The 13,746-nt window shown below is 35.9% G+C and overlaps 1 protein-coding gene across 1 annotated transcript; it reads left to right on the top strand.

Annotated features, from left to right (window-relative positions):
• The first annotated feature begins 1,867 nt into the window (after window positions 1-1,867).
• Window positions 1,868-9,488, top strand: LOC100374297 (neuronal acetylcholine receptor subunit alpha-10-like). Its single transcript, XM_078006483.2, has 7 exons — window positions 1,868-1,874; window positions 2,334-2,479; window positions 2,626-2,670; window positions 2,890-2,999; window positions 3,377-3,579; window positions 4,399-4,737; window positions 6,639-9,488. The coding sequence occupies exons 1-7, from the start codon at window positions 1,868-1,870 to the stop codon at window positions 7,271-7,273; spliced, it is 1,485 nt and encodes a 494-aa protein (XP_077862609.1). The 3' UTR covers window positions 7,274-9,488.
• Window positions 9,489-13,746: the final 4,258 nt, after the last annotated feature.

Raw genomic sequence — 13,746 nt, 5'->3', positions numbered from 1 at the left:
TTTCGCTTTCGTCATTTTATATCGATTGAACATAATCAAAATAAAAACGTGACAGTTCGCAGAGGTAGAAATCCCCTCCCCCCCACCATTAATTATATCGTGTACTACGAACTTTTGATCGATCGAGTGCCTATGTCAATGCATCGATTGCAAAACGCTTCAGTAAACGCGCTTAGTTCGCAGAGTAAGCAACAAAATGCTCTGTGACACTATGTTTTACACATAGAATAACAAACTTGTTCGCACTCGATGTAATGTCACGGAATTGTCATTGTTTCTCACATTTTTAAGCAGTCACTCCCAATCTCAAATTATTGTACAATTCAGGTATTAGACGTTTCTATGCTATTGGTGTAAAATATATAACGTATGTGTATCATGCCATCATTTAGAAGTCTAGTGAGTAAATAGGCGGGGCAAACCCCCCTCTATTCTTATCGTTGGGGGCGCTTGTATTATATGATTTCTGAAACAGTGGAATGTTCCTCGTGGCAATGGACAATATTTACACTTGACTTAATCGCCAACAGTTTTGACTGGGTTTAATTCGATGTCTAGGAAATAAAATGACGACTGTGTATAAAATGATATTTACGTTACAGGAATCATGGTAACGGCTCACAATGGCTGCAAACAACAAACCAGAAATACACTGTAGTAGTAAAAAGCAAATAAATTTATATTCACCTAAATAATAATATTCTTAACTGTGTGGGCATGAAAACTAATTATTTTAAAGTTGTTATCATTCATTTAACATAATGAGTGTCATTGGTCATGTAAAAGTCAATTAATCTTGCAGTGTGTGTTCACTTAATATTCAACGACACTTCAATGCTGTCTTGACCTTTGGTGTGGGTAAAATTCATCAAAGTGGTTACTATGCCAACACGTAATCAACATACGTGACCCGAATATTACCTTATCAGTGAAACTTATAATGTCACATATATTTCAGAACATGCAACATGCAACCATCGCGGGTTGTGTAACTCATTTTATATAGTAGATGAGCAATGGGACAATAACCTGTAGAATTCGCACCTGAATTTATGTACATATCATAGTAAACTACATGTTGGTTTCAAACACAAATCACATGCTTAGCTCATTTAGTAGACTGATCATGTTTGTTTCGAATCCAGAGTGTTGCTGCTTAAAAAAATATTGAGGGCATTGCTGTGCTCATCACTTGAGTCATAATCAAATACCTTACGTTAGAAAACAAATCGACAAGAGACATTGACATTATTAACCAAGGCGTGGAAAATTGATGTTGGTAAAATTAAATTATCTATTTTATTACAGTCAAACTCAATGCGCACATCTAATTATGAAGCAGACGAAGCGTCAATATATTTTCATTCGAAATTCAAAATTTTGGCTACTTTGTAAATTAATGCACACAAATAATAAATATAACAACAATGTTTTCATGTAAAATCAATAGTTGGCAATGAATTGATTAAGTTACGTTTGAACCAATTATCTTAACATACTTCGTTTAAGATGTCTGTGAGCGCTCGGAACCCTATGATTACGCTTATTTATTTTACATGTAAACGATCTTGCTACAAAATTAGTAGAACTTATCAACAAAACGGACATCAATATAGTGTTAAAGTTTCACAGAAAACAAAGTAGTATTCCACTTTCGCTGTTTCACGGTAATTTGAGCGCTTTTTACTAGCTACTACTCGTTGTCTGGCAGTGTGAAGCCAGGTCTGTCTTGATAAAACAAAAACAAGCATTGTATTAGTGCTGCGAGTGTCCCAAACCTTAGTATTCTTGTACAAATGCAAAAAGATATGTATGCAACTGAGCCTAATAGTCTTTACATGACAATGTCACTAAAATATACATGAATATGGAGGGTACATACCTATTCAAAGCTTATTATTACACATTGGCAGAGAGGAAGTACTTTTGCTATAGCTTGGGAACATTGAATACTAAGGTTCTAAGTAATATAATCATGTGTATTTATATTTATATTCATCATGAGCCCCCCTCGGCAACCATTGCCCTAGCCAAACAACAGTTTTCTATGAATTGTTCAAGTTCTGCTCCCTAATCCGCATGATGCCATTCAATGAACATTTCAACATATTATCATTTGGGCAATGTTAAAACAGAAAACAGCTGAGCTGATTCGAACGTTCTTTAGCAGTCAGGTATACCTTAATTGCTTTCTTGCCCAGGTGCTATATATCCAATTTAATTACTGGCAGTTACCTTCATCTATATTCCACGCATGAAGTAATTACATGAACCATTAATTTAAAGTACATAATTAACTAGGTTGGCGGTATTTCAATCTTTGTTTTTCACAGATCTGCTTGCTTCAGTGGATCACATTAAATTAAGAAATTATCTTTTCAACAATCGGTCGTATGATCCAACAGTGCGACCAATCTATGACAGCAAAACCATAACTGAACTGGAGCTGCAGTTTTTTCTTTCCCAAGTGTTAAATGTGGTAAGTTCAGATGTCTTATGACATTCATTTTGGATTATCTTTTGGACATTGACACTTGAGATTCCATATACCTGTCCAAGGACCATGTCATCAATATCCATACCTGATATGATTATCATATTAAAACTGAATACTTTTGCTTGCAGGATGAACGACTACAGACCTTAAAAATGAATGTTTGGCTTACAATAGTAAGTACAATACAAATAATGTATGGTAAGACAATAACTAAGATAACAACCAATTTGTCGACCTTATAGTACCTCTTACACTATATTAATAATTTTATTGACTTTGAATATGAGGAGCCGTGTCGCACGAATGAGAGATATCACAGCGTGCATTGATTATGTTCTTTCTGATGATGTCAATCAATTCCACTTTTAACCCCTCGGTGCCTTGTCTTGTAGCGATGGAAGGACGAGTTCCTATTGTGGGATCCAGCCGACTTTAATGGTATTTCGAATTTCAAAATTAGCAAAGATAAAGTGTGGATGCCAGACATCTGGTTGTACCAAAAGTAAGTGGACATTAATAATCTGACAATAAATAGAACGAAAGACGCGCGAAAACAAGCATGTGTGTCACAGGAATGCAACAAACAAAGGATATTACAACTGAGTGGGTGACAGGTGTTTTGCAATATGTCAGATTTCACTTCTTGTTTATTTCAATCACAGTGAGCTGGCGTAAAAGTGATAATAAATGAAATGCGATATTTACTATATGGCCTCTTATTTAGTTTTGTGCCGTATTCAAGATGGCGGCTCCATATATATATATATATATATATATATCGCAAATTATCACTCGTACGCCAGCAGCTGACTATGATTTCAATGTCAGTGGCTAACAACTAAATCTTTTGTTATTTAACATTATCTTCTCTCTTCACAGCGCTGACAATAAATATGAAGACTTTACTATCAACTCACAGTGCCTTGTCCAACATTACGGAGAAGTATTATGGGCGGCTCCGGTGATAATAAAATCGCATTGCAAAATGGATGTTTGGAACTTTCCGTTTGATCGACAAACGTGCAATGTAACTTTTGGCCCCTGGCTTCATAATTCCTCCGAGTTATCTGTTAATGGTACAGGTGCGTATAAAAATGACGTGCGATTTTTTGAGTGTTTTAATTTAGGTTAATAATTATTTAGATTGTACTCGGCATGCTCAAATAGTCCGTAATTATCCATATTGTGACATTTAAACATTAAGAGTTACATAGTAATAATAATAACCATGGCAACACTACATTAGTCTATATTGCCCATATATGCTTATTAAACACCACCGCTGCACACTCACAGTACCAGAAACGCATCCACACTGTGAAATATTCTTTGATGGCGTCGACAGTCAAGTGACATTTTCAGAATGTTGTCTGGCCGTGAATGATCCTAGTGATCTAAAATCACAATTTCAGCTTTAACAAGTTTGGTTATACTCTTAAGCATTTATCCTGTCAACAGAATATAGCTCCGTAAAATAAAATCGACATATGATAGACAAGGCTTATGACTAGCTCCCTAATCACGCAATACTTCGCATAAACTGACCCACCTTTCTTTGCGTATTGATATTAACAATTCCACAGAACGCCCTATACTTTCACATAACCATGTGCATGTCATTCATAGTAAAACACCCCTGCTGATATGGTTCGATATGCACGCAATAATTTAGTTATAGAATGAGACAACCGTGTAATAGTGTATTTTTAATCCTCACTAACGTATTCCTTAAAAGACTATAAACTCAAAAAACATCGGCGGCCGCAATTACTAATGCGCGTAGGCATTATTCAAACGATTAAAAGTTTACCACGAACATTTGATAACTATGGTAATCGTACCATGGGATATCAAAGGCTTGGGCAGTTTTAAATCGTTCTATGTGCATTCTTATTATTTAGGTAGTTCCAGTTTCTTTGAAGGGGACACGGAATGGCAGTTATGGGATTTAACAACTCATAACTATAAATACTCCATACAATACTATCCCGATTATCCGTTTGAATACTTCTCTAAAGTTGACTACGTCGTCTATCTGAAGAGACTGCCTACGTACTATGTATTTTATCTTATCATGCCATGCACGCTCATCGCGGCGATAACTCTGCTGGGTTTCTTCTTACCTGTCGAATCCGGCGAGAAGATTGGACTAGGTATCACAGTGTTGCTGTCACTCACTGTGTACTTGTTACTGCTGTCAGAGACCCTGCCGCCTATGAAAAACAATGTGCCAATATTAGGTGTGTATAACCTTTTTTTGTTTTGACATATCGTGTGGAACGTCAAATATGTGAAATATTATTAATATATATATATTTCGTAAGCAGTCATGGTGACTGAAAATAATATCTGTGGTAATTTTCAGTTATGCAAATTTATTCACAGAGAATCACATTCTACGTTTTGCAATGGCAACACAATATTTTCAAAAATTGCGAGAAATTGTGGCTTGGTTTATTATGTTGTTTCATTACGTATTATTTGTAATAGCTTCAAATTTATGAAAACTCACATTTCCGCTCTTTATCTAATACATTCTTGAAATTCGAAGATTGATAATGGTTACCAATTTTCAAATACGATTAACCTCACATGATGGAATAATAGCTTATCGCTAGAAACTTCACTTATTGTACACAATTCACCCTTCATGTAAGGGCGCTCTCTAGTGACGGAACATTTATGTGACGTCTGTTGCTGATGTGGTCGCTCGTCATCTGGAATAAATTAAAAACTCCTAAAAACTCTGATGTAGGACTACAGATTAAAACTTTTCAGCGGTCATAAATACAGTTGCTTCGAAGCTTTAAAACATTTATTTAAATTATATTCTAACACTGGTGACTGTATAAATATGCGGTAGTATAATACAGCTGATGACAGTATGTATCGTCTATTGGTTGATGGAAACACTTCGCTGTTCCAGGTATTTAAAGGGCGACAGTCGCCGTGCCGCGTCCTGTTCGATATGGGACTCATAGCAACGTATACAACGCGTGTAAAATACATTGTTTATTTACATGAAATTCGAACACGCGCTGCGCGACGATCACCGCGCTTTAAGGTTGGACTAACGTGGAAGTTTGTGTGTTTGCATCAATGTATCATACCTCGAGAGTCTAGTTGAATATTGTCATATAGTTAATGTACGTCATTACACTCGCCGCAAACACTTTGTCAAGATATGTTGAAGGTGACATGAACATGGGCAAAAATGTTACTATACCAACATGAGCCCTAGGCATTGTGTTTTGAGAACTAAGAGGCTTTCGTAAAGGGTAACGGTTGAGTAAGTCATTGAATACTGCAATGTTTTTAGTTTGTCACACATTGTACTTCATGCGTCTAAAAGGGGAATATTCCACAGCTATACCACGTAGACTAAAAAATATTATTTAGATAATATATACTCACATCAATCTGCCCTGAGTAAAAAGATTTAATTCACCAATTAAATGTACTTTCGTAATTAGACAGGATCTATAAACCAATTCTTGGGATCGCGCGCTGCATTGCTCTGATGTCAATATAGCAACCGCGAATTTTGTTGCAACATTTTTGAAGAAAATCGCGTCCCTTTAAACAAAAACACGTCAACAATAAGTGTAAAAAAGATAACCCTTAGATAACCTCGGCAATTCGAAAATCAATTCAATGGTGAAGAGCTATGATACAAACGGTACCGCAACATCCTCAAAAGTGTGTTAAAAGAAAAGCACAACACAGCTTTTACACAAACATATTTAATGTAAATGCATGGAATATGAATAAGACCTGGAATACAATGAATAATATCATAAGTAAATCAACAAAAGTATGTTATACCCTATAAGCGGAATATTGATTTCAAAGGTAAACAGTTACATCAAATGGAAAATACAAATGTTATTGGCATACCTGTGGTTATACGTTTGAACTAGAAACAAAATATTCTATGTTAGAAAACAAATTAGTAAGTTAACTTGCATATTCTAATTGGTATGTCTTACCAGAATCAATCTAAGTCACGTTGTACAATTCTTTTTTGTTACTACTTTATATTTGGGGTAATACCACGCATATATATATATTTATTTTCTATTCTATCATTTATAATTTTATAATTGTATTATAGTTCTATATATTCTGCTTATATTATTAGGTCAGTACTATGCAGCTGTGATGGTTCTCGTGTCACTATCATTAGCAATGTCAGTGGCTGTTCTCAACCTTCATTTTAGAGGTCCCGACAGTCCGCCAGTGCCGCCGTGGATGCGTCGGTTTATGCTCGGAAAAGTGGCTCGCTTTGTTATGATCCGTCAAGTTTCTAAGAATAAAGAGTCGCGCAAAGGATATCGAAAAGGTTACCTTAAAGATAACAAACTGGAATTTCTCCCGATGATGGATTTAACTGATTGCGACGTGCATAGAGTCAATGGATTACCTCTCCAGGCCAGGCGCCTGGCGCATCATTCGCCGAAGCAGAAATTCAGGAGGAAGCAGATACAATCAAACAATTCGCAAGTGAATGCGAATATAAAAACTGTAGATGAAAATGTGTATTTTCTTCGAGAACTTCTTCATGAAGTGAAAGATGTGAAGGAAATGCTGGAAAGGCAAAAAACGGATGAAGAATATGGAAGTGAATGGAAACAAGTGGCACTCGTGGTGGACAGGGTGTTTCTTTTTCTTTATGTAGTTGGTTCCTTAGCAACGTCACTAATCATTTTATTTCAGGTCGACTACGATAGTGGACCCAGTCCATTAGAAATTCAGTATGCACTTGAAAACGGATGAAATATCCATCATATTTACGGTGTCAGCATTTATTTACTACGTCCGAGATAGTTGCTCGATGTTTCTTTGAATATTGAAATTGTTCTTAGAATATAATATTTTTGTTCTGACACTTACTGACATTGTAAGTTCTATCTGTGGATTTTTTTACTTAATGACATCGAACACGAATGAACGTTTTATCCAATGTCTGAGATGGATACACGGTTGTGAGAATACAGAACAATCGAGAGATTGGCAGCGTCCCGTGGTGTGACTTGAAGAAACGCCATTGCGGAAATTGATTTGTTAGGATTTCTAACGATGTACTCACGTATTACACATAATAATATTACGCGATCTCACCTCACACGATCGTGTTTTTGTCATTTTGATATTTTTACCAAGGTCTCAGGTTGATGTTTACTAAAAATATTTCTTCTCAATAACGACAAGAATACTTTTTTGTAGACTGTGATTAGCGTTTTCTTCTTCTTCAGAATGACGCCGCAATATTTTATATTAGTTAGAGCTATACTTTGGATTCTTTGCGAACGCCCTCACCATATATAATATTCAATATAATTTCTACAAAGAGTGACCAAATAGTCACCGGGTCAACCATGTTTGTAATACCTTCCTGTCTGTATGGGTATGGATTGTAGTGATGATGACGTAGTACATACCAACATACTCAACATCTATGCATGGAGATAACTGTTAAAATCACTAAGCATAAATATATGACGTCATCATACCTTGGGCTGAGGTGTAAAAAAAAAAGCCACAAAGAAGAGAGAAATTACGTCCACTCCATGTTTCGTTTCATTATTTGTGCCGAAGGTTTATGTCTAATTATTTATATAGAGCTTCCGTGGTAAACGTCGAGACTATGGAAAGGTCAACTGTACGGGCATTATATTTCTTTCAAAGGTTAACCTGTTAACAAATTGTTTGAATTTCATATCTATATTGCACAGGCGATATGTACATATATTATTATCCGATAATTTTTGAAAATATCTGCAATAATTGTCCTACCTATTTCAAGTTGTTCTAATAAACATTAATTATGGTTAGCCACGTCGTTAATGTATAGCCGAGTACTTATCAGATGAATACAAAACATTGTGATTGTTAATATTTACTGCAATAAAATGTAAGATATAGTTGAGGTGCTAATAATTTGTCAATGTGCCTGATATAAGGCGTTTTAAAATAAATAAATCATTTATGAATGAATTCAAGATTATCTTCAATCGCCATACTACTATTAGTGACCGTATTTATCAAAACATGCCATACAAACTGATTATCCCCCATGTCAGTGTTGGGTAGCATGATATTTGTTTCATTGAAGAACGCTCTCAACTCATGATATCAAAGAATATAATAAGCAGGTTAGTGGAAACTATGTACAATCAATATATTATAAGTTGCTTCAGAGCTCTGTCACAAGTTAAACATAATTACAAACAACACTCAAGCGATCAAAATAAACAATAATAATCACTGTGTGTATATGCAATTTATTGTAATTTATAGTAACAGTATTAGCAAAATTGAAACTTGATGAATGAATATGCAAATTAGGTAATCTCCTCACCCCCCAGCATATCATGTAGTGTCGGTTTGTTTCATGTAATGTATATTAATATATAACGTTATAGACGTCCACGTGTATACTATAGGAACTGACCTAACAAAGAAAGTCTTGTAGTGGGTTCTACATTCATCCATGCGGGTTTTTGAAATACTGACATCTGCAAACGACGATGTAGTCAAAAACATGTCATTTTTTCGACCACCCATAAGCGACTGGAATGGTTCATCGGAACTTTCGTCTTACTGTCTCGTCACCGGATTCTGATAGAACAAAATGAGTGATGCAGTGACATTCTTCGGCGTGGTATCATCAAATCCGAATACCCAGTCGTCAGAGGGCGTGCTACTAATAACAATATACATTCTATTTATGCATATAAGCACATATTAGTTGAGTTGTTATGACTTTATCATAATTTTGCATGTGTTTTTTTTTCAATAAATCGATACATTTTTACAATGAAGAAAATTAAATTGTCATTTTCACAGTGACTATGAATATACTAAACACAGATGTAGGAATCTTTGTTTTCAATATTTCATTGCAAATTAATGAACGTGTTTATGCTGTAATAGTGAATTACAACGAGTGTATACTAATTTTAAAGATGAATAAAACATTTCAAATTTATGAATGTACTTTTAAATCAGTGTAATCAGGCGTTTGAATGATAGTTGGATGTTGTATATTAAGTGTTGTTTATTCTAGGGACCAGCTGCTGAGATCAGGCTTTCCCGAACACAACTGAGAATCATTGTTGTTTTCTGAATCCGTATTGACAATGATTTTCGGATTGTCGTAGCATTCGTAGTTTGTCGCATTTCGATCTCCAAATACCTTATATAGTGAACTCGCCAAAAGAATGGAATGCTGATGTGATTTGCATAAACTGATAGCTGGTCTACATTGGGATTTATTCCATTCCACGTGATCACCTCTCTATCAATCAGCTTGGCGAACTAGAATATAAAAGACAATAGTATTTTTTGGAAAAAATGCTAATATGGTCAGTGAAAAAAAAATGTAAACACTACAGTGCAAAAATTATGAAACAGATTTAATCTATTAAAACGCAAAAAAGTGTTCCATATGGACGCCAGGTAAAAAACTACTTCAAATGTTTGAGAAAAGTTTACTTTTTTTTGCAGAAAGGTAAGGTAAGGTAATGCACATAATCATTAATTGTACTATTTTACCTAGCAAGTAATTTGAAATCTTCCGCTGTCTTATAAATAATGCAATTATATATCACATTCCAAACAATTGTGGTCAGCAAAAGTAACGTTAAAATAACATTTTCCACAAATTAAATTAAATGTTAGGGGAGTATTCAGCCTGTTAAATATAAGATGTTACTTCAAATGGCGACTTCGTCAGCTTTTGTTCAGTCAAAGTGACAACTTATGGGTATAAATGTTAGTTGCAATACATTCTGATCTGTGTGAGTTGGTGATACATTCTCATCTGTGTGAATAGGTAATACATTCTCATATGTGTGAGTTGGTAATATATTCTCATCTGTGTGAGTTGGTAATACATTCTCATCTGTGTGAGTTGGTAATACATTCTCATCTGTGTGAGTTGGTAATACATTCTCATCTGTGTGAGTTGGTAATACATTCTCATCTGTGTGAGTTGGTAATACATTCTCATCTGTGTGAGTTGGCAATAAATTCTCATCTGTGTATTGACAATACATTCGTATCTGTTTGAGTTAGTAATACATTCTCATCTGTTTCACTTCAGAATGTGCGATTTTTATTATTTTCATTCGTTGAATGTGTTTGTTTGCATATATTGTTCAAGAGCATGGTCCTAACTGCGCCTCAAGATGGCGCTAATCATTTTTTTCCGACACTCGAGTTAGAGTGGCAAATGTCGTGGCACCACCTCGTGCTTGTCATGCGGCGTTACATACAGAATGTGTAAAATATATTGTCTGTTTACACAAAATTCGAATACGCGCTGCACGATGCCTCTGTGATTTAAGGAATGTATATATTCATACGTTTTTTGCATGACAAGGTTGTTCCATGGTCGCAACTATTGTCTTTGTTATGCATCATCTGAGCTGAATTTGATTCGCAAATTACTCACATCGGCATTTGCTACATACCTTAGTGGAAAAGCTAGGTCATTAATGCGTCTCAATCCTACAACGTGAATGTACTTTACTGCGATCCCCTAGACAATAGAGTGTGTGTATTACTTGGATCCTCTCCCCGGGGACCATAGTGTTTAAGTGTGCTTCTGAGTTTCTCTCCCTGGGGGTCATAGCGTGTATTGTTTTGTCCTACCCAGGGGAACATTCAACCAATGATGCACACAGTGAAAAAACCCGATTCAGATGATATTACCGATGTAATGTAATAATAACGACAATCTAGAGCGAACAACTCAATATATGATCGACAGTGTGGACGAAGATAAAATTATTCTAACAGGCGGGAAAGTATTAATATTACACGTCTGTGATAAAATCTGCTGCTAGAAATACTTTGTGAAAACTGTATTTATTTATTATCGAACTTTGAAACAAATGACCCCCAATTATTCCGTTAACACACGCTTTATGGCGTCGTTCGTGAACAAGAACGGTAGTGCTTCTAGTGCACATTGCTGCCACGAGAACGCACAGCTTAATCCTCACGGATTATTTCATATTTGGGCCACATTCCACGGTTGTGATGAAATTCAATTTTTGTTTTACCCAGCATGATGTCATTCGATAACCTAGTCCATGCAGTCTGTACAAATATGGCGAAGTTCAAAGAAAAGACTAATATGAATATGAGAACACTGCTAATCATCTAGCATACATTTATATTTTTTCATGCACTGTACGATTCCGAAGACGGAATTTTTGAAATAATGAATGTAATGATGTACTGAAATTGAGGTTTATACTTAGAATGATTCTCGATTTCAAACAAGCAATCAGTCACTCAGTGCCATGTAAATTAATTAACAACAGGGGGCGCTCCAAGGTTAATGCAAATTAACTTATTTAAATATGCACTATCGGGTTTGAATGGATAGCGATAGCGAAGGCCACGCCGCCAGTCCCTCAACACGGTTATAATGATCACCAGTTTGCTATTTTATATATTGAAGTAACTCAATTAAGAATGGGATATCTCTTGAACCGAGTGTGCCACCTAGGACGTTGTATTTAAACTTGGCCTTATGAATAACCGTGACGGGTTAATAGTACTTGATATGCGTTAAAAAGTTCTGAGACTGAAATACAAAAATCTGAAATACAATTTCTGCCTGCATTAGTTGCATGATAGACCATATTAACGAATAGTCAATGAGAGAGATCCACCATATGAATGACAAAAAACGTGGGTGGCATTCGATTATGAAACATTGCCACTAACGCATCGTTCGAATCAAATTTCCGTCGATTGTACGACGGCTCTTTTGAATGGAAAATTAAGCCATCATATTATCAAGTGGAATTTATTAAATAGATGGGTTTCTATTTCCATTACGACAGAAAATTAACACAACATATTTTAAACTGTCAGAATCACAGCAAACACGTTCATTCTTTGCATGATGTTTAAGGTATTGATTTATCTGTATGTCACCTGACAACATGCACATTCAGCTTGATTGAGACAATATCGACCACAGAGCCTGGCTTTATCGCGTCAACTCCATTATGTATGTGTATGGTCCAAGGTGCAGTTAATGCGAATTCAAAACAAATATTTTTACTAATTCGGCAATATCAAAATGTTACTACTCCAGTAAGAGATGAGGAATCACCGCTATGCAATACAATAAACAATATTAACAACCCCTAAACGCCGCTGATGGCATAGCAGAATAAACATTTATGGAAACAATTAAATTGAACGTAGTGATTTCAATTGACGTGACTTGATTTAACCTTGTTTTAGCCTCATCGACACATTTTATCAGTATGATCACCCACTGATTGTTATCGCAAAAAAGATAATAAAATACTGCCAACAAACCAATTTCGATAATTGAATGTATGAAGCTTTTCCAAGCACGTAGTCAAATTTTTGTTTCGATTTGATGTATGTCCACGAGGACTGACACGTGAATGTACCTCTATATTAAAAAGATCTCATCCTGTCACATCGCATAACAATCATTTTGTGACATGTATGCACGCGCCCTCATCCGAGCCCACACCCCGTAAAAGTGGCAGGGATGTGCCGTCAGCCATTCTAGACATTTTGGTTCAAATAGGGGACACCTACTGGCGGCATATATCTATATAGCTTTTCTATGTGAGTATCCCTGAGCCCCCGGGGAACGGAGCGTATGTGCAGGAATGTTGTTTTTATAAGGGCCGTGCTACTTTGTAGTATGTGTTGTATTTCAATAACGTAGCATTCAGTTGTATCAGTCTTAGTGGTGTAAATATGACATGGTGGATCATTGACAATCACGTGTGTGACGGGCGAATGTCGTGCTTCCTAGTTTAATGCAAAGCAAGGTCATATAGGTCGTTGTTCTTTTACCTGTGTGTACTTTACGAGGTAGTGTGAAAAGTCAAGTCGTTTTAAATAGAACCCATCTCATTCTCGATCACAATAACTATTTTTTTGGTATAACTTTATATTTAATGCGCCAGATTGTTTAGCTACCCATAAACTTAGGTAATCGACCGGTTCTTGCCAACTAGACACTGCGCAGGCGCACGCGCGCAAAACCGAAACGAGTGCGACGAACTCTAACTAATACGTACGTACGTCGTCGCTGTTATCAAATCTTAGCGACCCGACGTTGACATGGAGGTTATCAGACATGCTGTCACTGTTAACACGAGGTTTTTCCCAAGTAACGTGTTGTGTAAACTGTCACAGACAGACAAATAATCTCAAATTAGATTTGATGGGTTTCT

Source organism: Saccoglossus kowalevskii, chromosome 10 (genome assembly GCF_978046115.1).
Source record: "Saccoglossus kowalevskii chromosome 10, keSacKowa6.1, whole genome shotgun sequence".
Classification (NCBI taxonomy): Eukaryota; Metazoa; Hemichordata; class Enteropneusta; family Harrimaniidae; genus Saccoglossus; species Saccoglossus kowalevskii.
Note: the sequence above shows the minus strand (reverse complement) of the source record. Positions and strands in the feature narration are given on the sequence as shown.

Excerpts from the sequence above, each read along its gene's own strand:
- LOC100374297 (XM_078006483.2), top strand. Across the intron at positions 2,480-2,625 it reads TTTCCCAAGTGTTAAATGTG|GATGAACGACTACAGACCTT; the intron begins GTAAGTTCAGAT and ends TTTTGCTTGCAG. Across the intron at positions 2,671-2,889 it reads TGAATGTTTGGCTTACAATA|CGATGGAAGGACGAGTTCCT; the intron begins GTAAGTACAATA and ends CTTGTCTTGTAG.